This window comes from Lepisma saccharinum, chromosome 1, assembly GCF_977018435.1.
Source record: "Lepisma saccharinum chromosome 1, izLepSacc3.1, whole genome shotgun sequence".
Taxonomy (NCBI): domain Eukaryota; kingdom Metazoa; phylum Arthropoda; class Insecta; order Zygentoma; family Lepismatidae; genus Lepisma; species Lepisma saccharinum.
The window spans coordinates 69,894,019-69,920,605 of NC_139229.1; the positions used below are offsets into that span (position 1 = coordinate 69,894,019).

A 26,587-nucleotide genomic window follows, 5' to 3' on the forward strand; every position below is an offset into this window, starting at 1 on the left:
ATATATATAAACGTCAAAGACAGAACAAATGGCAAAATTAGGGTTGACTACTAAGAAAAAAGTGTACGTAAGCCCTCCCTTTCAAAAATCCTGAGCAGGCAATTTTCTTGAACAGACCAACAGCCTATCAAGCAATTCTTTTAGTTGATTTTTGTTTGGTCCATTTATTTAAATGTCTCTTATTTGTGCAGTGTAGATGTATTACGGGCGAGGGATTTGAAGTTAAAATAAACTGAAATATTTTCAATATACATATTTTCGTGTTCCTGCATCTCGTCAATGGGCACCAGGTGAAAGTATAAAGGAGTGGGAGTGTGGTGCTGATCACACCATAAACACCACGGAATTTTTGAGAGGATTCAACGTTTTAAATATATAAGGAGAATATTAATTATTTTGCCCATTTCCTTCCAGGAATGTCTAAAAGTGGGCACCCCATTGCACCCTTCCATACGATATCAATTCACGTTTATCGTACGATTTTCGCATTTTTAAAAATAATATTTTATGTAATTTGAAAATAGATTAATTGCTAATTAAGGAAAGTCCAAAAGTGGGGGGTATGATACTAAGTGGCGTGCCCAAGGGGAGTTAATGGGGGACATATTTTGCAAGCTGCAATGATAATCAAAATGTGTTCAAGTAAATATTTCCCCCCATCTTTATCACATACGGCTCCACATTCCTTAAAAAGGAATGTCAAAGGCAGGAAGATGGCAAAATGAGGACTCACTGCTAAAAAAGTACACGTAACTCCACCACTAAAATCCTGGGCACGCCACTGATGACACCCCATCGCACAATGGTTTGAAATTTCTTCCCACTGAGGGAAAATTCAGATGAAAAGGGAATTTTTCTACGCGCTTTAGAGAAAAAACGACCACAGAGGTTGGAAACACTGTTCTGTGTGCGCGACGCGATGGCCGCCACGAGAAGAAACAGTCAGTGTGATGTCTGTGTTCCTAGCGGCAGGTAGTGCTGCAATACGCAAAGATATATCTGTGTGCGATGGTCAGTGCTGGCCACCGTTGCTTGTGGTGTTTTGCTTGATGTTCGTGTGCGACGGATACACACAATCTGTCTAAATGTGGATACTGTGTGCAAGAAGGCCTGGGCTCAAAGGCTCGTGTGCATCATGGCCTCCAATCCGAGTATTTACTCAACTCCGTGGGACCAGCAAGGACCGCGGGGTCACGATTCGGACCTTTTCATAAGAACTAGCTGGATTGACGCCGCTACTGCCCTGTCGCAGCTGGACAAGGTGAGTTTTCCTGAACGGTTACCCTTGAAAAAAACATTTTTGTTGGTTTTTTTAGGAGTTGTTTTGACTAGCGCGGTGTCTGCGTTGTTTTTCTTGTGGCACAAATATATTCCGTCTAAAATGTCCGTGCGGGAACCAAGGTGAATGTGGACCAGCCGTCTTTTTTCTGGCTATCACACATCTTGAACACTTAGTTTTAGCTCGAAAGCTCGGTTTTTAAAACACCTTTCCGAGCACGAGCTAGCATAAACGAAGACGACGGAAGAAACAAATGTATTTAAACCAAAAGTAGCCCCAAGCAAGTTTGGTACATTCTCGTTTCTTTTACTTGGAGAAGCTGTTTATTTTTCTTTATTCTGATCTAGAAACTATGGATATATTATGTATGTTTATTCACTGTATTAAAAATATTCTTGTACGCAATCCTTTAGCGCGGGAGTTACTAAGGATTTTTTTCGGAATTTAAAAGCAGGTATCACGAAACTACTTTCTAGGTAGAGGCGGGGGATACAGTACAAAATATTTCGCAATTACAGTCTTTAACCTTAGTTTTAAAAGTTGTTCAAAGACAAGAATGGTAATCTGAGGTCATTTTAAGAGGAGTTTGCACGTACGTACCACGTTGTTTTTTCCCCGAGTTATTTACTGCCTTCATTTAAAAATTTTGATTTTTCTCAAAATTTCGGGAGATATCTGTGAGGTATAATTTTCGTAATATTTGAGTTTATTGAAAAGTATTTTCCCAAATATCTTTTCTTCCAATGTGCGTGTCGCTTGTTCCTTATCAATCGCAATTTTTATTGAAATGTGCCTTCTGGTATCTCATTAACATTGTTACCATTATTATATATACGAGTATTATTCTAGGATACAGTGAAACATATGGATATTTAACAACTCGTAAAGAAGTTTACTACTTAAGGTAGCAAGAACCTGTTCGCCGCCTGTTTATACAATTCGATTAACCTCGACGGGAAATAATGGAAATAAACAGTCAAGGAATGTAAGGAAGCGTCTGTAACTTTGAGAAAGGTACCATTCCTGAATTAACTGGAGGAATTGAAAAGAAATCTTGCAGCAAGTCATTATGCCGTTACTCAAGATCACTTTTGTCTTTGATAGTAGTTTTAAAAATATATTACAATAGTCTTTTGTTTTGAAGGACCAGCAAAGAGCGAATATAGGGTACAGACAACTGTAAATTTTACGTAACTGTTGCTGTTCGTGATATTTTTAACACCTCAGTTCCACAGAATCAGTTGCTCTTTAATGTAATTATGAACAATTTGCACTCCCATATATATTTGTGGTTTACTTTCTGGGCCAGTAAAGGTAGTCGGAATGTAGTACTGATCATACAGTAGTAACTCCACTATGTCCCATGCTAAAAGTTGTGGTACTCTACCTATATGCCTTGGGACGGTGCAATACACAGGGAGTACTTTACCTTTACTGTTACCTGACTGTACCATTTATATTTTCGAAAATGCGTCTCATTTCCAAGAACTTCTACATATTGAATTTTGTAAAATTACGCCTCCTTTTGGAATTCCTTGTAGAGGAATCTTCCTTTGTTTTTAAGAGCCCTTTATGCACCGAAAGGTTAATCCGGACTGGACCAGCAGTTTAACGTGGGATCCGAACCACTATGTGCCTTCACAGGGTATCGGACCCGGGACCCCTTGATTACAAGGCGACGACGTTACCACTACGTCATCGGGGAAGTACATGTGGTTTGTAGTGACTGTTGTCGAAATTATTTGTTGGAAGTCGCATAATGGTGCTGTATCAATTAGGTCATCATTTGCAGCAAGACTCTTCTCTTTTGGTGGGTGGTCATAAATTGAGCAGCTTATGTGGTTTTCACATGCACGAGAACTTTCTTCTGTTGAGTTAAATTTTGGAGACCAAGTTTTCGGCTTTGGCTCATAAATATTATATTAGGCATCAACTAGAGCCTAAAGGTCAAAGTGTAGTTTTGAATCCTGGTCTAGATATTTCTAAAGCCCCCATAAAGCCCCGTGTTCAGCGGAATCTTGGAAAATTTCGGAAAACAAGACATATTTCCAGTGCCTTCTTATAACAAGGCCTGCGGAATGTCTTTATGTTTACATCAAACGTCATCATGGGTAGGGCATAGATCGCAACGCGATATAAGCCTCACAATCCTAAATTCGTGTTGAATAGACGAGGTATTGATATAGTAATGTAGTATTTCTGTTATATGTGTGTGGATAGAGTGTGATGATTCAGAAATTCTTTACATGTAACGTCATCCTTACTTTGTTGGTCTTCAATCGCAACATGATGTTAGAATCAGTCACAAAATCTCACCACACCTGCGATTCTCTCTCTCTCTCTCTCTCTCTCTCTCTCTCTCTCGCCTATTCAACACACATTTACGATTGTGAGGCGAGTATACTGAAACTTTTCCCGACAGATGGTACTCACAATTTAATTTATTGAATTTCTTGTTGTAAACAGGATTGTTTTCATCTGGATAAGAACCACTTTCAAAACAATATTATAAATTAATGTTCACTGTACAACGCACGTACACATAGACTTGCATTGCAAGGCACTGCACTCTTTCTGCACAGCGCCTCGCTGCAGCTCAGCGACACTCGAGTCTGCTCGGCTGACATATTTGCAAGGCCGTTCGACGACACCGCCCGCAAGGCCTTGGCTGACCTCCGCATGTAAACATTTGGTGTGCGTAATCAGCACGGAGCATTTGCGGATCATGTCGCAGAAGGTAGTACCCCCACGCACTGCGATTGCAGGAAGTCGGTCTTCTCGCGCCTCGAGGAACAGGTGCTGGAGATTTGTCCTGGGCTTACAAAGTTCCCAGCGGTGTTCTTTGAGAACAAAAGCTCATTGTGGTCGGCAGATGCGCTGCGAGCGAGTAAAATGCCGGGAATGTCTTCAGGCGAAGTAATCGGTCATTAGCTGTGGCCTTACCCGAAAGCACCCGGGGCCGTTAGCTGTCTAACTACTACGCCAAGGGACACAGTCCGGTTCCAACAAATTCTTCAATACTGTATGCCGATATACGGGACCGGAATGGGACTGCTAAAAGGGAGGTGGCACTGATGTTGGTGAGGGTCATGTATTCCCCTTTGGCCCAATAATAATACGCGTAATAATAATAATAATAATAATAATAAACCGTTAAAGGCAGGAAAATATGGCAAAATGAGGGCGAACTTCGAAAAAAGTATACGTAACCCCCCCCCCCCCCTTTGAAAATTCCGGAGACGCCACTGGGCGGGGACAATTTTCGTTGATGCAAGTAAAAAAAAATCGTTGATGGCAACACATATTCGCAGCCAAATGATTACGGTTTGTGTTTTACCAGTATCGCATGTTTTAAAAGAAAACTACCTACCACAAAAACTTACGTATTCTATTGGTTAATGCAATGCATTACGATGTAGTATATTGAGCACAGTTGTTAATCACCACAGCATGAAGAATAAAGTTAATAGGCTATATTAATTTAATAGAACAACATTGTAATAATAAACCACGTACTTTAAAGGATGAAGTATTATATTGCCACTGTGATTATTTAATATTAAACATTTTTCAATCCCTGAATATGAATTTCCGATATCGACGGCGATTTCATTCATAAATTGTATATAATAAGCAAAAACAATTACTTAATATGGCCCCAATATTTGGAAGCAACTTCACGTTTTTTATTTTTTCTAATTCTTTTTTCTCATTTCGATGGTTTGGCGCCCTCTTTGGATCTGCGAGGTCCTGCCTTCCCTCTCTTCTCTCATGACTAGAGCTAGGAATTTTAGGTGCAAAAATTTGCAAATAAAGGTGCAAAAAAGGTGCCAATTTTTGTACAAAAAAGGTGCTAAAATAGGTGCTAATTTTCAGATGTAAAATTTATTGTGAGCAGTGCATACATATATGATTCAACTTGTCTGGATAAACACATATAGAGTATTCTCTGGTTTTAAATCGTTTAATATAACTAAGCAAAGAAAATTCTCTGATACATTAGAAAGCGACATAAAGGAAAACATGCTTCTTCTTACTTGCTTAGAATTAGTCATCTAGAAAACTGTTAAAATAGATTACATTCAAAATTTCTATGTTCTTCTAAGTGAGGCTACATCTGCGGCCACTAAGCAGATACTTGTAAGTTGAAAAAGAACGTTCAAAGTCAACAGACACAAGTGGTGCGTATCCACATCCTTGTTGGTTGCGACTTCTTGAACATCAAGGTTTTTGGCTAAACTTTGTTCTAATTTCTTTTTCCCGAGCCCTTGCAGCTCTCGTTGCACATCCATCAAAACAGCCCACTGTGCTTCCTTTTCAGGACACTGCTCCTCCAGTTTTGTGATTGCAGTAGTAAGGAAAGAGAAGCCATGTACAATATAGAGTTCATCTTGCAATTCCTGTTTAAGTGCAAGTTTCTTGGCATTTTATACAGCTGAGGAATCACTAGGCAAAGCATCTAAAAATTTTGATATTGTATGGAAATGATTGCAAATAAACACTGCAGATTTTAACCATGTACCCCATCTAGTGAGGATGGGAGAGGGTGGTAGTGGAAGTTTCGTAATTTCTACGTACTTCTGTATTCTAGAAGGAGCCTTTTTCAGTATTTTCTTAATGCTATAAACAAATTCGTTCACATATGTATATTCATCTTTAAGAGCTTCGCAAACTCGATGCAAAGCATGAACAATGCAGGTCACATGTTTTAAGTTAGGATACATATTCTTCAGATTTCTTCAGATTAGAAAATGCAGCTAACATGTAAGATGCTTGGACTGTAAGAACTAACCACACACTATCATATTTTACACCCTCCGGCCACAATACCAAACATGCATCATTGAAACTTTGCATTACACTTGCATTATCTGTTTTTCCAAGAAAATAAGTTTCTAAAACCATGGGTTTCACTTGATGTCCATTGAGAGATACTACTAAAATGTTCAAAACGTACCTGTTTTGCCTATCTGTGGTTTCATCTAGTATGAAATAGACTGGATGGTCAGCTACTACTTGCCTGATCTGCGAGATTTTAGCTTCATAAAGACGATGAAGGTAAGATTTCCTTAAGTTGCTCTCATCTGGAACTGACTTCCCAGTATATTTTTGCAAATATGATTTCATGACAGGATTATTAAGTTTAGAAAGTGGTATTCCATACGCTATAAATGTCCTTGCTGTCTCACTGAAAAATTCATTTGTATTTCTAGAACTCAAAGATGCAAGCGCCTCACCAATAAATTGCTGTCGCTTCCCACCTTTACCATCTCGTAGTTCTTTATTCCTGACGTGCTTTCCACTTTGTAGATGCTGCACAACCCGAGTGCGTTGGTGTCATCAACAGCAATAGAAATATCACACACATCACACCTCAGAACAGATCCATCACTCTGAATGCCGTCACCGCTAAACTGTTTAACAATGTCCTGCAGTTTTCCAACATTTACTTTATGTTTTGGCATGGTGAACAAGCAAATCCGATGCATCGATCAGTCGATCACAGACTGCAGTTACCTTGCCCGCTGAGACGGGAGAAGGAAACGAAAACAAAACAGTTTTCCTACAACAATTCGTAAACAATACAGCATAGGACAAAAAAGAGCACAACTTCTAGCAATTGTAACGTGTCATTGTTGGCACTGTTTAAAGTCCGTGCTTACTACATTAACGTCCAAGAACTGAAGAAAGCAGATTCATTGTTGTGCGGTAAACAAGAATCGCTTGCCAAGAAGCCGTGCCTCGAATGTGGGTGGGGTTAAACAGCCGCGAGTTGTATTAAAAAATATGATAAAGATGCAAAATGGGCAAAAAGATGCAAAAGGTTCTGAGATTGTGAAAAAGGTGGAAAAAGTTCTGAGATTGTGAAAAAGGTGCAAAAAGGTGCAACCGAAATACCATGAGTAGAGTTCAATACGTGCTTATTTTGGGGGTGAGTCACTTTTTTACCAGTTTTCACACAAAAAAATTTAAGGTGCAGCACCTAAAATTCCTAGCTCTACTCATGACTATGCATAGGACAGGAAAGTGAGAATTCCACATAATAACAAACAAGCATTTTCGACGCGGAAAGGAAGTGTTTTAAAAATATTTGTTTTTCATGAACTATGTGGAAAATGCTTGTTTGTTATTCGTATCTACACAAAGTTCATTTTGAGGAAAGATGAAAAGAAATCTTATCGTCTCCTTTGATCTTATTTTTACTGTGCTATTATTCATGCGTGTGGGCGTCAAAGGCCTTTTTTCTTTCTTTCTTTATTTTCCACAAAACTACCTTTTATTTGGAGCAGATTCAATTTTTTGATACATGTTGTGTTTGCTCTCGCCGCTTGAAAGGGCCGTTTCTTATTCGTGAAACATGGCAGTGACGTCACAAGAGAATTTCATTCGGCCGAACCCAATGGAGATGGGTTCTGCCTTGGTGGTCATGGATGCTAAGTTTGTTTCCCTGTCTCTCTATCACACATATACATACGCACACATTCTGTTTTTTCTTCTTCAGTTGACTCTTTTCACTACCTCGTTTGTCTCCTCTATTCCTGTAGATTTCTGTATCTTTATCCATTTCTATGTATTTTTTTATTTTGTTCTTCCTCTAGCTATTTTTCACTGCTTCTCTACTTCTTTCCATTTTAAATCTTTCCTCTGTCTCTCTGTCCATTTCTTTCTGTGTTTCTCTCTTTTTATTTCTCTTTATTTCACCTTCCCTTTTCTCTGCTTCTCTCTTATTTCGCCGTTTCTCCAGATCTTTTTTCTTTCCTTTAATGTTCTTCTTTCCTCTGTTTATCCATTTCTTTCTCGATTTCTCATTATTTCCCTGTTCTCCCACTTACTTTCAATTATATTGTCCATATCCTTTTTTCCTCTCTGTTTCTCTGTTTTTATTTATCTTTTCTCCATCTGTTTTTTTACTGTTTTTGTATTTCTTACTTTCCATTTTCTTCATTCTCCTGTTTCTCTATCCATTTCTTTCTTTCTCACTTCGCTTTTCCTCTAGCTCTTTCTCCACTGTTTTTCTAGTCATTTCTTTCTCTGTTTTACTATGTCTTTCTATAGCTTTTTTATTTCCCTGTCAATTCTTTCGGTATTTCTCTTTTTCTCCTCTCTCTTTTCTTTTAATCCCCTTGTTTGTGTGTTATTCTTGCTATACTACATGTACGAGTATAATCGATACAGAAAATTTCTTGTATAGGCTATTTGAGTTGGGTATGCGAAGACTATTTAATTCACTATGGGCCTGAGCTCACACAGTGGATTCGCCCTCTTCCTCGCGGAAGTAAATTCTTGGGCCATGGAGGTATTGCACCTGTTAAATAAATTCCTTCACTCACGGTGACAGGTGAGGCTAAAGCTCATTACTCTCTACAGCTATTTTTGCCACATTTCGAGTTAGAACCGGAAGTTCCATTAAATGTTTCGTTACGTTCACTTGATAAATCTTTTAGCGTTTGAATGTAGGGTGTGGAAAAGGTAAGGAAAGAGGTACCATCTGTTCTAATACACGTTCTCGCACGCACATAGAAGAACTGTATTTTATCCGTGTGTGGTTACTGTGGGAGTCTTACGAAAAATATGTTTATCGCCTCCCGGAGTTCATACACGAGGATTGTCTAAAAAGTTCTCAGTCTACGCTGCATGATGCCGCGTCAGTTGGAACATGTGATCTCTATATCATCTCGATCTCGACTGGATCTTGTTTGAATGAAGTTCCAGAGTGAATGAAAGTTTCCCATGTGCGAGTATATCCTGAATGACTAAGGTTCAGATATCAAGTTTCAAAAATTAGAAAAACTAAATGCATCAAATCAAGGTTTATGCATTTTTGGTGCGTTAAACGTGTAATTTTGGTTTATTTGAAATTAACCTGTCTGATCTTTAGTGCATCACACGGAAGAACAGCTGATAGAAGTACCTTTCAATGCATTTTTCTTTGTATGTTGATGCCCCAAAATACATCATTAGTAGTTTATGCACTCGAGTGTGTTGCTGGAGTCAACAAATTTGTGTCAGTTTACACATTTTAAGGTCTGTGTGTATCTAGTTATTATACGTTTGGTTGTGTAAGAAGATTTGCACACAAAAGTTGTGAATATTAATGGGAAGCCCATTATGGATATTCACTGGCACTCTCCTTGAAGCATATGGGAGGGTCGCCTTGGAACGTGCTCTCTGAAAACGTAGTGTTAGAATAAGTATAGTAAAAATCACTAGACAATGGATAATGCCCAAATAGCATTGCATGCCAATATGAACCTAAAATAATCCAAAGAAGTTGGTTTATTTTAGTCTGGAACTACATCAAGATTTGAAATGGGTTCTGGACGGTTGTGTGGATGTCTAAATGGACAACATTGACGCACAATTGGTACATCCTCACAAAAGTTTTAGGGACAAATATTAAAGGAGTTCCGTTGTTATGAAAACGCCCTAGAAATCTGAAAATTAATAATTTTCTTTTTGGCGTACAGTCCAGCTAATGGTGAAGAGGCGATAGACAACGCAACTTTTTTTTTTCAGGATTAGATGTCTGCTGTACGGAATTCAGCACTTCTTTTCTCAAAGACAATTTACTCTTGCTTGGACGTGAGATATCCAACAATGAAGTGGACTTATTTAGGATACGCACTCATCTATTTTGAAAATCTACTGGCTTTCTTCTTGATAGATATCCAAAAGACGTCACCATAGGTGCCATTCGGATGTACATGTGTGTATAGGTTGCTGTGCTACTTCCAAAATAATGCGAGAGAGAGAGAGAGAGAGAGAGGGAGGGAGGTAACCAGATATCAGAACGATGTACACATACCTCCGCCAACGCCGAGTGTGTAATGACAAAGGTCAAAACAAGAATTTCTTGAATCCGGTTCCAGGATCCAGACAACCGCCGCAAAATACTTCATGCGTATCCCAGTCTCTATCGTCCCACAAGGTTTCAGGGAAATCCATCATTGTCATTTTCGATGGTCGTTATCGATATTCAAAATAACGGCAAGACGATATTGCGGTCTTGCAGACATAGCCAAGAACAACAGCGTAGTTTGAAACGGAAGCAAGCACTTTTCTTATTGAAGAAACACTGTAGAACATAGGCACATATTAGAAAAATGAACTACATTTCCTCTGAAGGTTGCCTCTTGATTGAACAAGACTTGGTAGTCTCGTCTTGTCTCCGACTATCGAAGAGGGTCATGAGGCTAGTCATGAGTCTTGGATTAATATATACCTGGACAAACTTATAAAATTAACTGCGTAAGTTTCTTCTCATTAAACAAAACATATAACCTGTCCGTAAATAGCACTCATCACCTTAGTACTGTGAATAGAGACTTAGTCTTTGACAGGATGATTGAGTCTCGTGGCGACTTTAGACGAGACGAGAACGAGAAAACCCTTCGAGCTTTGACGAGGTGGGACCGAGACTACCGGAGTAAAATTGAGACGAGACTTAACGTCCAAGACTTTGGTAAACTATAAAGTGATGATTCTTGAAAGTTTTTACCTAAATCAAAACAATTTTACCATGCAAGCTGATTTCGACTGTAGTATTTATAGATATGCCATATATGTAATCGCAAAGGTTTCGCATTAGTGGGAATGTTTATCGTAATCGCATTAGTATAAACTATTAACTTGTGCATCGTGGTTTCATACGTTCAGAATAAATTCCCGTTTTTCTAGGATTTTCAAGGCGAAGCGTCTCTCTTGATGATCTCTGTCCACTGTGAAAATGTGTGCGGCGACACTTCCTATGCGTAGCTTACTTAGAGAATCGAGACGAGACCGAGAAAGAGACAGAACGCAACACTTGGCAACTCTCGTCTGTGATTTCGATGCTTTTCTTGTCTCGGAACCATCTGTTAAGTGTCAACGGCATCCTCACTTTCGCACCAGGTAAATTAATCTCCAACTAGATGAGAACGAGACAGACCTTGTCACATGCGAGACGAGAGGTCTCGAGATTTTTATCATGAGAGAGAGAGAAGAAGAGGAGTAAGAAAGGAAAGGAGAGAAGAAGTAGGGAAAAAAGAAGAGGTAGAAGGAAAAAGGAAAAGAGAGAAGAAAAGGAAGGGAGAGAAAGAGAAGACAGAGGGGAAAAGAGATGAGGTAGATGGAAAGGAGAGGAGGAGGAAAAGGAGAAGGAGAGGAAAAGAGAGAAGAAAGGAAAAAGGGAAGTAGGAAAAAGAGAAGAGGTAAAAGGAAAGGAGAGGAAGAGAAAAAAGAGGAGAAGAAAAGGAAGGGAGAGTTAGAGGAAAAGGAGAAGACAGAGGGGAAAGAGTGAAGAAATAGAAAAAGGGAAGAGGTAGAAGGAATGGAGAGGGAGAGGAAAAAGAGAAGACAGAGGGGAAGATAGAGAAGAAATGAAAAGAGAGGAGGTAAAAGGAAGGGAGAGGAAGAGGTAAACGAGGAGAAAAGAAAGGAAGAGGAAAAAGAAAGGAAAAGAGAGATGAATGGAAAAAGAGAAATATACAAGAGGTAGAATGAAAGGAGAGGAAGAGGAGAAAACGAACGGAGAGGAAGAGGAAAAAGAGAAGAAAGGAAAATGAGAGGAAATAGCAAAAGTGAAGAGTTAGAAGGAAGAGAGAGGAAGACGATAAAATGAAGGGAGAGGAGAAGGGAAAAAAAGAAGAAAGAGGGGAAAAGATAGTACATAGAGAAAGAGAGAAAGTAGAGGGATTTCTCTCTCTCTCTCTCTCTCTCTCTAGAGAAAGAGAAAAAGTTGAGAAGGGACTCACCAGATGAATGAATCTCGGAATGCAGAACACGTGACCTCCTCTGCCGCACACCGCCTCCGAGCACACGAGAACTTTACGACCTGACCCTGGTGGCATGGGTGTGCAAAAAATAGAGGGGAGGGGTACCTGTTGCAGTGTTTCATGTTCTGTGTTTATGACCTGCTCAATCGACGCTCTACACCGCGACCGTGAAAACTCTTTCTAGATTTCGCCACACGACCGAAGAAGCAGAAAAGCAACAGCCACATCGTGCCACCTTCTCCGTCCAATTTGCTTTGTAGAGAACAGTTCCGATGTAACGACAGAACTATAAAACGGTCATTCGGTTCAACACTTACGGTATATTAGTCCGATTGTAACTTCTTGGAAGACCTATGCATTGGAGTTCGTCTAAGATTGATAAATGTTAGTGACTGTGCAAGAATGTGACATACTTGCCCATAGTTATAATTAGAGCTCAGGACTTTATGTTCTATAAAACTGTGAAATATGTATGTAATTATGTCATATAAATTAAAAAATATGTCATAATGCAGATTTTTTATATTGATAACAACTCGTTTGAACCAGTTTCCAAATTCAAATACTTAGGAGTAATATTAACAAATGAAAATTATATTAAAGAGGAAATAAAAAGTAGGCTTAATTCAGGAAATGCATGTTACTTCTCTCTTCATAAACTTTTATCTTCTCGTTTAATATCTAAGAAACTAAAAGTTAAAATATACAAAACAGTAATTTTGCCTGTAGTATTATTATATGGGTGTGAAACTTGGTCCCTAACATTGAAAGAGGAACATAAATTGAGAGTATTTGAAAATAAGATCCTTAGGAAAATCTTTGGACCTAAAAGGGATGAGGAGACAGGTGAGTGGAGAAGGTTACATAATTTAGAAGTACATAATTTGTATTCATGTCCAGATATTATTAGAATAATAAAATCAAGAAGACTTAGGTGGGCAGGCCATGTGGCACGAATGGGAGAGGAAAGAGGAGTTCACAGGATTCTTGTTGGGAAACCTGATGGTAAGAGACCTGTAGGAAGGCCAAGACGAAGATGGAGGGACAACGTTGAGATGGACCTAAATGAAATCGGTAGGGATGGAAAAGAGTATATAGATCTTGCTCAAGACACGTGGAAGGCCTGTGTTGCTGCAGCCATGAACCTTCGGGTTTAAGAAGGCTAGAGAGTTAGTTAGTTAGTTAAATGTAGAAATATTCCCAGTAAAGCCAAAAATACTTCCGAATTTCTGATTATATATGAAGTCGGTATCTTCCAGGGAAGATCGACTAGGGTGGGGTGGGGTATTAAATGAAGTCAAACTTCCTTTAACCAAAGAATGTAGTGGGAAAATACTGACAATATATTGTGAGGTTCACTGCAATTATCCTAAGTTTAATTTACTATTATGTCTGATTTACAATTTTGTGGAAACTAAAGCATAATTGGCAGCTCGCTACAGCTGAGGTAAAAAAAAAACGGGACACCGTAATATTTGACATCTGAATTGCAATTACTTTAGAATTACTCTTTCAGTTATGTATTGAACAATCGAACATTAAAAATATTTTATCACATAATAACACAATTATAAAATCATTTGTGTTTCTTTTGTTGAAGATTCAAATAGTTATTATTTTTTTTCAAATATTTATGCGTTATCACAAAAAAAACAAATGTCCGTTTTTTTTTGTCCAGCTGTGTATAAACTATCCGTTGCGCTAAAGGTACGAAAAATAAATTATAAAATAACCGATTATATGCAAGACAATTACTAAATTTATGTCTTATTACGAAAAAATTGAAGAAATATGTTGAAAAATCGCGAAATTGGTAAAATATGTCAAAATATGCCTTATAAAGTTCGTCCATTTTGGCTGATTTTCATCAGATACGTGAAGATCTCACACCAGAATTCGATCCGATGTCAAATAAAAAAAAATACGTTACAACATAAAGTCCCTGGCCCTAGTGATAGGGTTATATTCCGATATTATAATGTTTGGACAGTTTTCGATGCCGAGATATGGACCTTCAGATTCCGATTTTACAGAAAAAATTATTTCAAGCTTTCTCTTTGTTTACTACAAGCAAACGCGCAGGCGTATCTTTTGATTTAGGCGTGCACAAAGTTTAAAATATCAAATATACTGACTTGAAACCGATTTTGACAACAATGTACTAATAAGATATTTATACGGTAAGTAAACAAAATAAATCACTTCTTTTTAAAAACAATCACGCCAGGTAATAGAGACAATAATTACCGTATGCACAAAAATTAATGCATCATACCTATAGATGCAGAAGAAACGCATCGATTGATGCACTAAAGTGGGTTTTGTGACAGCTGAGAAGAATCAGGTTTACGTTTTGATGATTTTTGTATATCGTAAAGGTAACATCAACATCGTATGATGCAAGTGAATATGTCTTCCTGTCGAGATTCACTTTAGTACATTAGTTGATGCGTATTTTATGCATCTTTCTCGATGATGCACTTAAACATTTAGTCTGTGTTACAGACTGTATGCATTTTTTTCTTTCAGATAATGCATTTAGTTTTCTCTGTGTAGGAATGAAATCTTTCAAAGTTTCTCAGTTTTCTCTTGAAATAATTTTCTAAGTTGTCTGTCTGGGGAGTGCGAGTTATGAAATAATTTTAAGTTATAAAGTGAATTTTAATTTTGTTATGGGACAATTCGTGATGCAAGCAGTGCCCCTAAATTGTGTCGTCTACTTGGAGAACCACACGTCTGTCTGCATTAATTCGATTTTTGTTATTTAGTGTCGCTTTTCTTCCTCGTTTTGCTAACCGGCACGACGAGGATGATTGATGAAGGTACACTCACAAAGCCATGCTCAGGCCGGGATTTGAACCCGGGACTCTTAGCGTCGCAGCATGTCAAGGAGGTCAGGGCGACCATATGTCAATATTCGATGGAGCAAACATAACAAACGAAGATTGATAATCAACGTGGAGAAAACCACGCGGAAATGTATTCAATATGTGTATATTGTGGAAGAATTTGCCAAATTTTTGTACGAGAATGGAATGATTGTTTTCGTTTTTCCCCTTTCTTTCGCAGGGTAAGGCGTCGGGACGGCGATCGGCCCTGTGGCTGCGCACCTGGCTGCAGGGACACCTCTTCCAGCTCGGGTGCTTCCTGCAACGACACGCGGGGAAAGTGCTCTTTGTCGGCCTGCTCATCCTCTTCTGTTTCTGCGTGGGGCTCAAGTCCGCCACTGTCCACACCAAGGTGGATAAACTCTGGGTGGAGGGTAAGTGCCCATGATTTTTCTTTCTTTTCTTTTTGGCAGTACACAGTCCACGCTGGGAAAGAATAGAGCTAGATTTTTTTCGTTTATCACCACAATATAATATGATTACTGACCTTGTCGCCATTTTAGGCGTAAGGGGATTAGGGTAAATAGGATATCTATCGCCTAAAATGGCGGACTGCTGTCAGATCTGATTGACAGGTGCTGATAACCCATTAGGCGAAATGGGATGCGATCAGATTTTTCGACTCAAAATGAGTTGTTCCCATTTAGCACACAATATTGATTTTACTGATGTAATGTATTCCTCTATGGTGAATTGTCTAATTCAGAGCAACACAAAAAGTTTATTGCGAAAATAAGAGATATAAGAGAATCATCCAAAGTGTCAGACCAAGTTATAAGTGTGATTAAGACATTTTCAAAAACTGCTGCCTTACAATGAGTCATAAATATAGCACAGATATTGATATTTTGTAGCCTAATGTAAGTATGTTAACTTGCAAACTTTTAGAGAAATTATATTTTGATTTTTTTTTATTTGATTTATTTTACTTCGCGTTTTGTGTCTCTTGGCTAATTTGCGAAGATGGGGATGAGTGATGAAATGATGAAAATGATGAATGGACATTCACAAACAACCAAGCCCGACCGGGATTCGAACCCGGGACCTTTGGCGTTGCAGCGCGATGTGCTAACCACTCGGCCACAGGGACGAGCAAATTATATTTTGAATATTGTCCGATAAATATATTTGAATTACTCAGTGAAAACGATAGAAATGGCGTAAAAGAAAGTAGTCTAAACGGAAACTGAAAGTATGCATAACATTTAACGCCGCGCTTATCCAAAAATGGCAGAAAAGCTACGCTAAATAATACTCAAATCAAATTCTATGAAGCAAGTATCTGAAGTTCTCGTTCCTATACGGCGTATTCAATTCGAACAGCGTAAATACAGCCTTCAGTTTGAGAATATATTACTTTCTAGGTGGGAAGAATTTCGAACCCGGCTCCCCTGAGCGCAAGGACAATACGCGGACCCGTACGAACAGAGTAATGTGTAGAAGGAGGTGACGAGGGTTGGTCCATTTGAATGGACGCGTCTTCGGAAAGGATAATGAGGGCGAGGCTGATTTATGTGGGTGCATTGTGTGACGTCAGCCAAAGTAGGGAAGGGGGAGGAGGCTGCCATTTAGGCGGGGCCGACGCCGTTGGTGGTCCGCTATTTCCGGCTGGCAGAGGCATGTTGCGCGACTCGCTCCGAGAGTGCCGCCGCCAACAACCTACACCCATTACTTCAAACCGTCTCTCGAATTGATCACCGTCAAACGCTCGCATCTCTCACGAGGCCAGCTCGGGATTAATTTTCTATCTCCCCTCCCCTCATACCCCCCCTCAACCCGCCAGAGAGTGTCAGTGGGCACTTGTTAGCCCCATTGAACCTGAGCCAAGGAGTCAACGGTACACCTTTCGAGAATTAATTTGGAGTTTTGTTGCAGTTGTTCTGATCAAAATTCTTCGTCCATCTGTTCACAGATCTTCAATTTCGTCCATCTGTTCACAGTTCTTGTGCTTCAATTTGTAGCCAGCTATTCTGATATAATCCGTCGACTTTTCCTCCCACGGGGAACGTTCTTTCGGAGGAGACATAAGGGAATACAGGCCAGGGGGTGCGGTGGCGGTCCGCACAAAGAGTTTACATGTCAACTAATACAGTAAAACCTCGTTAATCCGGAGTAATGGGAGGGGGATAAGTAGACCGGTTTAACGAAACTCTGGATTAACTTAAATAGCCTAAAAGAACAGTAGAAAGTGCATTAAAACTCCGTTTATAGCAACGAAACACGTTTATTATGGTGTATTTAAAGGGCATAGGTCTAAATACACTATACAGTACAGTACAAAGTCTGCGGGAAACAGAATTTCATCAGTGGTTGACAGCCTTTTGTTTGGAAAGTTCTCTTGTTGACTTCTATCCACATTTAAAACCTTGCCTTTTGGGGGGGGGGCTGTCCGGATTAAGTGAAGTCCGGCTTATCGGGCTCCGGATTAACGAGGTTTTACTGTAACAACAAAAATAACTCATAAGTACCCTTGGATTTCGTATCCTATCGCCACCTATGCATAAAGTACAGTATTTGATTGATTGATTTGGTGTATTTTATTTCCCTTTTCTGCCACTTCTGGATAATCGCAAAGATGAGGATGAGTGATGATATGAAATTTTTGAAGGGACACTCGCAAAAAACACCATGCCCAGGCCAGGATTCGAACCCGAGATTCCCGACTTCGTAGTGCCGTGTGCTAAACAGTCCACCACGAAGGTCGGCCCATGCATAACGGAAAACGCGGGTTGCTTTATAATGAAAATATACTTTGTGATACGATATTGGCGTCGCAAAGGTGGGAAGGGTCAAATTGGTAGGTCAAGCCTCGATTGAAAACTGAATTCATGTTTTTGTAAAGGTAGTCAATAAAAAATACATGTCAGTTTATTATAATTGCTGCAGAATATCTGAAGGTAAAAAAAAAAAGAGGAGTTAATTCGAAAAGTATAATGCAAAATACAGAACTGCTACGTAACTATTAATCCAAACAATAAATGGTTTTGTAAATTCCTACTAAAGTGAAAAGTACGATAGTCCTCTCTGAGTACACCACCGTACCAAACATCTATCGAATTGCTAGGCAGTTTTGAGGCTGAAACATTTAATGGATGAAAAAAAATGGGACGATGGAATGGGAAGGATAAGATACATGTGAAGAGAATGCATGATATAAAGGTGCCCAAGAAAATTATCGAATTGAAAGTAAATACATAAAATACCAAGAAAGGGGTGATTGGATGCAGTGAGGAAGAAGTGGAGAACGAGGATTTACCTAGAGAGGGAGAGAGAGACAGAAGAGAGAGAGAGAGATTCATTATGTAGATTTGGTGAATGGTGTTTCTCCTCAAAGGCCAGAAACGAAGAGAAAGTGAAGTTTTGTACCAGATAGATGCAAATACAGGAGTCAGCATCTCTCCTCTAGAGATTCCTCATTTATTTCGCGAAGAGAGCGGAACGACTTAAGGATAGTATAAATTGCAAGTTATTTTCCGAGCACGTAGCTTCGCTAGCACATCGCAGCATGCCAATGCTCACATCAAAGAAGATCGCCTTGTGTGCTGAAGGCTGACACAGTATCGTAGGAGGATACCGCCCGCACATATTTATCACCTACGCTACAAGACTACCAAGTCATGGTGTTTCTTATTGAGGAAGGTTAGGGTTGATTTGACAAGACCGAAGGATTGTTTCACAGGGAGGATTTAGTATTGTTACAGTGAAGTTCAAAGTAAAACATTTACATCGATAAGTGGGAAATAATGATCTGTTGTAGATTGAATGGGCAGGATATTTTCCCCTATCTACGTCTAGTCTACTTAATCTCATTTTAATAGTTGATCCAGTGAGGCAACTAACTATTGCTGCTAGAATACCAGAAATCAGAATGAAATGATCCCCAAACACAAACTATAATTTTTCAAAACTGTGTTCAATGAAGGTCATTCAATCACCGGCAAATAAATCTTGGATCATCAGAGAGAATCTAACACGTAAATTATTAGAAGTGTACTGTGAATCTTGGAAGTTACTGATACATGTTTTAAATCTTCATTTTTATAACGCTAAAACCACTGTTGGTAATGAGGTATAATTTATTCACTAGGGCACATTCTCTTTTGCTGCAACATCCACACGCTCCCAGCACCCCCTACATTTTTTCACAAAGGCCTAATTTATGGTCATGTTGGCTCTAAATACGCTTTTACACCCCCTTAAATGTGAATTCACAGCCTCCAGATATAAATCTCTGGTGTAACCCCTGTAATACATTGAGCGAAAAATATCCATGCGTGTCGAATCCCCATTCGAGACTGTTGAGTCCCATACACATTCGTGTTTTAACGTGCATTTTGAAAATTCTTACAAAATCTGGGAAAATGCTGGTGGATATAACATTCAGTGGCGGCGATTAGGGTGACAGTTGCCCCCCACTTTTCGCCGCTTTTGCCCCCGCACTATGCTAAACCTTATCTACAAAGGGAAATATACTGTCTTTGCCCCCCCCCCCGGTTTTGCAACCGAATCGCCGCCACTGAGTGGTGTAATTATATATGTTATAGTAATTTATGTTTAAGTGCCTAATGATGTCTACCGAATCGATCTAAAATCTAGTTTGTCAGAGGAATCTTTCCTTACGTGAATGCTTGTTCCGCAGCCAGACCTTTTGTGTAGAAGTGGTTTGTATTTTGAAGTCATTGTTACAAAGTGGTGTAACAATTTCGGAATTCTTATAGCAGTTTTCCCCTTGTTCGTTCAAGTATTGGACTATGCGTATTGGCTCTTCGTATTCAAAGTATTGGCTTGAACGAAAGTCAGAATCCCGCCCAATGTTCCACTTTATGGACAGTAAGTCCTGCTGTGATCAGAGTTTCTTCTAGGAACTCCAAAAGGCAAGCAGCTGTTCTGAAAATGGTGCCTCCAGTGCCGACACAGCCAATCTACTTTCCTCTGCAATGCTTCCCCTCCCTCCCTCTTTTTTTTTCTAACTTATCGCCCTGGAGCTCGTTCTTTTCATGTTCCTTATACGCTGTGTGTACAAATGCAAGTATCAGTTAACCGATTCCACTTTGGGGAATAAATGGCCGCTGATTTTCTTTGGCGTTTTACCTGTAGTGCGAGTAACGAATCCGAGCCCAGCCATAAAGAAGACTGTCAGGATGAAGATATTGTTTGCTGCTGTCAACTCACCGCATACCTTCCTTTAGCGATTCCCAGTCCAGGCAGGCAGCGCCCCTGGTGGCCGCCATTCAAGGCTCCCCGTGGACCGAACGGGCTACGTCTTCATTAAGCCCGGAGTGGGGGAACTTTGAATGGTAGTATCCTTAGGTTGGAGGGGAGAGTGGCAGTTGGTACCCCTGAGGATAGACCGCGGTAGGTCTGGAGGAGAAGAAACCAACCTGGTGAGGCAATGGCTGGCTGAACGGTTTGCCTGGCTGGCTGGCTTTCAGCCTTGTGAAAGCTCAGTGTGTTTTACGTTTAGTCAACTTTCAAAGGAAATTCAACATGAAAGGAATTTCACTGCTTGTTTTAACGTCGCAATCCTGACTGATGAACGTGATGTGTTGCAGAATTTCTGTGCTGTTATATAAAAAGAATTTGCCCAGGAATTTGATGTCCAATTGCTTGTAGAGCAGTGGCATCGACATCTGATAAAAGATTGCCGTTTGCGTTCTTTACATCATGCTTCAGGATATGCTGTGCTGCATTACTTGCAAACCTGCTACATGTCGCCAGACCTGGTATTCAGTGGGTGGCAGACTGCAACCATTGATTAGATGAGGAACTCCACTGGATAAACAACCCTAGAGCCATTAACGGAACTTAATTTGGAATCTCAGTGACCAAGGAAGAATCAATAAAATTAAGCACTCGTTTCAGCAATGTCTAGAATGTTAATTTAAGTTGAACTGGTCGATTTACATCGTCAATTCTTATTTCCATTCATTAAACAGCACAAATGAAACTGTGCTAAAGAGGGTATGAACTGCTGTAACCGTCTACAATTTGCAGATGGAGGACTTCATCATAAGTACTGTTGCAGACTGATGATGTTCATCGATTTCATCTTATCACTTTTCATTCCCATATACGAGATTGACACAAGTGGCGGAAATGCGAAGTAAAATAAACAAATCAATCAAAAATTTGCAGGGATATATATTCGAGATGTAGCAAGTGAATTAAAATGACAACAGTAACAGGGATGGCAAAGTTAAAAAATCGAATAACTTTTGTTGTGTGTCTATGGGTCAGAGACGTAGTCCACCAGTTACGAGTTCGAAATGAGTGTGTGAAGTCAAGTGAACATAGAGAACGGACCAAAAATAAGGATCGCTAAAATGAGTTGAGAAAGAGAATTGATGAATACACTATATTTAGAGAGAAGGCTTGAACATGTCAAGTGATAACTGAAGGATGATATTAAAAAGAGACTGCCACAAACTAGAACAACAGCAACAGCTGATCCAAATATTCAGAACACATATATCAATCAGAATATCAGTCTAAAAGTTCATTCACAATCACTAAGCAGGATTTTTTTGGAGAGGGCTGGAATTGTAAAGGTGGACATTTTCTGGCGGGGCAGGATTTACAATAAAATATTTCGTCATTTCAATTTTTAACCTTCATTTCAAAAGTTGCTCAAAGACAAAAATGATAATTGGAGTTCATTTTAAAGAGGTTTTCATTTACTACTTTGGTTTTTGTTTCTGCACTTCTTTGATTTGAAAATTTGATTTTTTATAAATTTCGGAGGTGGGTGCAGCGCCACCTGTTTCGCTCTGAGTACCACTGTTCACAACTCTGCTCAATGTTTTCAGTACATAGTAATTTCACACATTAGCTCAAAGTGAATGAAATTTGTATACAATAACCTGCCTCAATACAGAATACTCGTATACTATGCAAAGCAATGCCAATAGGCAATGTATGTTTTAATAATTTACAGAACAGTGTTAATAATTGGTGCCAAACGGAGGAAGTAGCCTGCGGGACAGGAATGCTACCCGGAAACAACCCTTTGAGGTTCTTGGAACTGTCATCCATCAGGAAACCTTGAGATCGCCTGCATTGTCGGCACCTGACTTGGGCGTATCTGCCTCACACCACGAGTGATTTAAAGCCTTGTTTGTGGCATTCCTTTTATTTGCATATCTCCGTCAGGTCGGAGGCCGAGAACGTGGCGGAAATAGATCCGCTTGCTGGCTAATAATCTTTCAAAAAGTGACCGAAGAAACGGGATTTCTCGCTTCCTTTGTGGTGGATGTGCGACGCTTTCTAATTAGCTGCCAGGGGAATGGGTCTCCCGAAGACGAATGGCCGGGGCATTGTAATGGGTGGCACAATAGTGCACGGTCCAAACCTGGCAAAAGCGTTACGGCTCTGTTTCAGACCCGCTCTTGTGACGAGGACTCAATCAGGTGGGGGGTCTCCACGGGTCTCCACGCATGCGCCTCGAGCTGCGGAACACAGCAGCACAGGTTTTTTCGCGGTGTTGCCACGTTGCTCCCAAATCTGCACACCGTTTCATTATATCTATTTTTTTTAAAATCAGTGCAATAAATTTTGCTACATGCCTGTACAGACTTTCCAGTGTTTTTAATGAACGTATTTCACAGTTCATTAGCAGTAAAATACTCGTTAATGTGTTAATTTTCTCGTGTGTTTTCATCCATATTGTATAGATTTCCGACAGGGAACTTCTTTATTTATTCTATTTTTCCCCATTCTCTCTCTTCTTTTGTTATCTTTCATACTTTCTATCTTCTTTTTCTTCCTCTCGCTAAAATTTTCCTTTTCTTTCCCTCTCTGCATTGTTTCTCTATCTATTTTGTTTTCTCTCTCTCTCTCTCTCTCTCTCTCTCTGTATCTAATATCTTTATATCTTTTTCCTTTCTCCTGATTGTTTTCTCCGTACTCTCTTTGTCCCCAATTTCTTTATATCACTTCAGAAAAAGGATCCAAACCACTACGTGCCTCCACCGATAATCAAACCTGGCCCGCGACGATTTGATTACAGGGCGGCAGTGTTACCACTTCGCCATCGGGGAAGCCCATGCAAACAATCATTTGTAAATTGTTGTCCATCTAAACAAATATATGGATAGGAGAAACTATATCTTTTCTTTCCTTCCCCTCATTCTCTATAGTTTCTGTCATGTCTTCTTGGCTATCCTGCAAAACACTTGGCCTCCCCGATGGCGCAGTGGTAGCGTCGTCGCCTTGTAATCAAGAGATCCCGGGTTCGATACCCGGTGGAGGCACATAGTGGTTCGGATCCCACTTTAAACTGTACGTCATGTCCCGATTAGCCTTACGGTGCATACAGTGGACTAAAACACTAACTCAATGCAAAACACTTCTTTCTTTTGGCCTTTTGATTGATTTGGTGTTATTAAGTCCACTTTATGCACAGTGATGCTAATCGGGACTGGACCTACAGTTTAAAGTGGGATCCGAACCGCTATGTGCCTCCACCGGGGATCGAACTCGGGAACCCTTGATTTACAAGGCAACGACGCTACCACTGCGCCGTCGGGGAGACCCACCCTTCTTTCTTCTGGCGACACGTAAACATGATGTCAATATATTCCACTTACGGACACATATTTCTCGATTTTGGCTCCCTTTGGTGGATTTACGTGGGCGTCCTTGAGTTTGGCAACGAGGATTTGCAAACGTAAGTCGTCATTTGTGAACCTTGCATGGCGAGTCACCTACAGTAGTTGGCGGTTGCTCGAGTGAGGGAGTAATCCTGCATCACTTTGCATTTTGTTTTGGTCTGCAGTAGCTCCGGCTTCCGAAGCGCATGGATCAGCTTCATTTACAAGCCCGCCTGCGCGTACCTTCCGACAAGGAGGCATACTTGCTTAATTACCGGGATGGTTTATCGGAATTGTTCATGGTTCTTGGAAGGAGTAGACGCTTTCTTGTCCCCCCCCCTTCGCTGCCTGGGAGCCTTGAAAGAGAGGCGGAAGGGGGGGGGGGAGAGAGTGAATGACGAAGGACCACACACCGAGGCTCCCGAAGTACAGACCGTGACGAGTCGAACACAATTTCTGCCGTATTTTTCCCCTCCCTTTCTTTTCCAGAGCGGAAAATCGGTTTCCATGTTCGGAACTCGAACGTTTTGCTATTCACCCATACAACTGCATTGCACGCTGCATTTTACTTTGATGTAATGCAGTGTGTCCTTGAGGGAATGCAATTTTCGTTCAACCGGGTCAGCCTAAGCACCTGTCTTGCTGAATTACAAAATATCCTAAATTCCAAAGCCCATCCTTTATGCTTCTCTTCTAAACCGCTCACGATATCGACACTCTTTGTATTGGATTTAGCTTGTTTTACGTCAGCACTGTCTCTTTTTCGTCTCTAGTCTCGAAATATATAGTATAAACAACATATGCAACGCGTCACTGAAGGAAACTTTCACACCGTATACCTAGAGGTCATTGAGACATGTATGTTTTTCTCTAACTCCTCGTTTCGATATCCTTGGAAAAAAAACAACAACCAGGAATTATATTCTGAATGTATGCAACCACGCAGGACAGGCTCACAATTACTTTAATTCGTTGACTGCAGTTACTATAAACAAAATATATAACGTATCTATAAATAATAGGGTAGATATCCGTTTGTATGTGTGAATAAGTCACATAGTAAAGTAAATTTGGTTTATGTACAGTTTTTTCCAGCATCGTATCAAAGTCTGCTACGAGACAAGAGAGTATCGGATACTAAATGTCAGTCGATTCTGTCCTGGTCTCTGTAGTGTGAGATGCAGATGTTTTACCAGGCAAATTGTCAATCACCATGTTTATTCTCTGTGTTTTACTCAATGAGAGCTTCAAGACTTGAAATAAAACATCAAACAAGCTGTTGACAACGCCTGCACCAGCTTACATAAATCCATTTCTTATAAACAAGAATGCAAGAGAAAAAATAATGAAAACAGTGATGAACAATTTGTCGAAAAGTAATTATGCATTCCACTGTACTGGCCGTAGTTGAAATACATGAAAGAGCCAAGGTTTTACCACTTTCAAATATGGCAACTCTGGAGAGAAATAAAAAAAAAATCAAGCCGTTCAATTTAAGGACTGAATCTTCAATAATTATAAGATAAGGTTCCTTGTATCTTGCTCTATACCTACCATAATGTATTCTCAACTTACTTCCAATGAAACATCTGAAACCTATGCTTCGCTCACACAGACTACTATCTCTTCTGGAAGTTCGCAGACTATACAGAGACTCTCGTATACTGTGCACGTGTCTTACAATTTGTCCCATACCGGGTAGCAACATGACAATAATCATATTATTTTCGTAAATGTGTTATATTACACACGGATTAACATGCGAAAATTGGACCAAAGTTCGATTTAACTCCATTTTATTATCACATAAGCTGACCTAGAGTTTAAAGTGAGATAAGATTCCGAGTGCCATGTGCGATTTTTTCCAAGCTGAGTAGCACAGGAAGTAACAAAAGACAGACCTGAAAAACCTGTTAATAAATAGGCTAATCGAGATTGGGCTTACAGCTTAAAGTGGATCGGAAATACTGTAATGCATGACATTGATATTATTTACCTTTTATTTGTACTGCTACATTAGCTGCGATGGGAAGAGATAAAAACATTGAAAGAAAGGAACAAGAAAATTAACGCATCGTCCGTAGCTTTTAAGAAGTACATTGGGATCCATAAGTATTATCGTGCGAATTGTCCATCATCATGTTCGTGCACTTTATTTGACCCAATAAGGGCTTCAAGACTTAAAAGCAAACTCAAAACAAGCTGTTGACAACTTCTGCACCATCATACATAAAAATCCATCGCTTAAAAACTTACAGGATGCGAGGGAAAAATTAATGAAAATAGTCATGGACAATTTGCACGGTGATACTCATGGATCCCACTGTACAGTGGGATGCATAGCTACTGCTCGTTAAATTGTCCATTACTATTTTCATTACTTCTTCCCTTGCATCCTACGTGTTTTTGCATATGCTGTTGCACAGTTCTTTTGGCGTTTTGTCTCAATTCGTGACCTCTCATTGCATATGCAAGGAGAATAAACATGGTGATGTACAATTTGCCTGATAATAGCCGATGGCAAATGCGATATGTCCATCACCAAGTTCATTAATTCTGTTTGAAATGCGAAGGCCATGAATTGAAACAAGCAGAGCAGTTGCGTGCCCAACAGGGGGTTGGCGGGGCTCATAATCTCCCCTTTGGCCCAAAATTCTTAAAAAGAGAACGTCATAGGCAGGAATATATGGCAAAATGAGGACTGACTACTAAGAAAAGTATACGTAGCTCCTCCATTCGATTGATTGATTGATTTGGTTTATTGGCTTTTCTGCCACGTTTGGCACGAAGATGGGGATGAGTGATGATAATATGATGGAATTGATGAATGGGACCCCCCGTTTTCGAATATCATGGGCACGCCACTAAAGCAGAAGGCAACGTCTACTTGTAATTCAGCAAAATTCCATTTATTAAGACAACCTAGAATAAAAAATGATCGAAAATAACGATCGACCTGCCTAGTGTTAATTTTTCCGTCAATTGTAATATCGCAGCAATCGTAGCGGGTGACAGAAAAAAAAAACCACGAAATTATTTGTTTTAATCCGTAATCTAGTGAATAAGGGTATATGGAAT

At 39.8% G+C, this 26,587-nt stretch overlaps 1 protein-coding gene across 2 annotated transcripts in view; it reads left to right on the forward strand.

The window, feature by feature from the left end:
- The window catches only part of ptc (protein patched), a 129,212-nt gene that overhangs the window by 43,413 nt on the left and 59,212 nt on the right, over positions 1-26,587 (forward strand). The window contains exons 1-2 of one of the 2 annotated variants that reach the window (XM_083132746.1): positions 922-1,261; positions 15,103-15,295. In XM_083132746.1, coding sequence (XP_082988872.1) covers positions 1,136-1,261; positions 15,103-15,295 — 319 coding nt within the window. In that variant the 5' untranslated portion in view covers positions 922-1,135. Of the gene's footprint in view, positions 1-921; positions 1,262-15,102; positions 15,296-26,587 lie in introns of those variants that run through there. The other variant, XM_083132749.1, reaches the window with a different exon arrangement.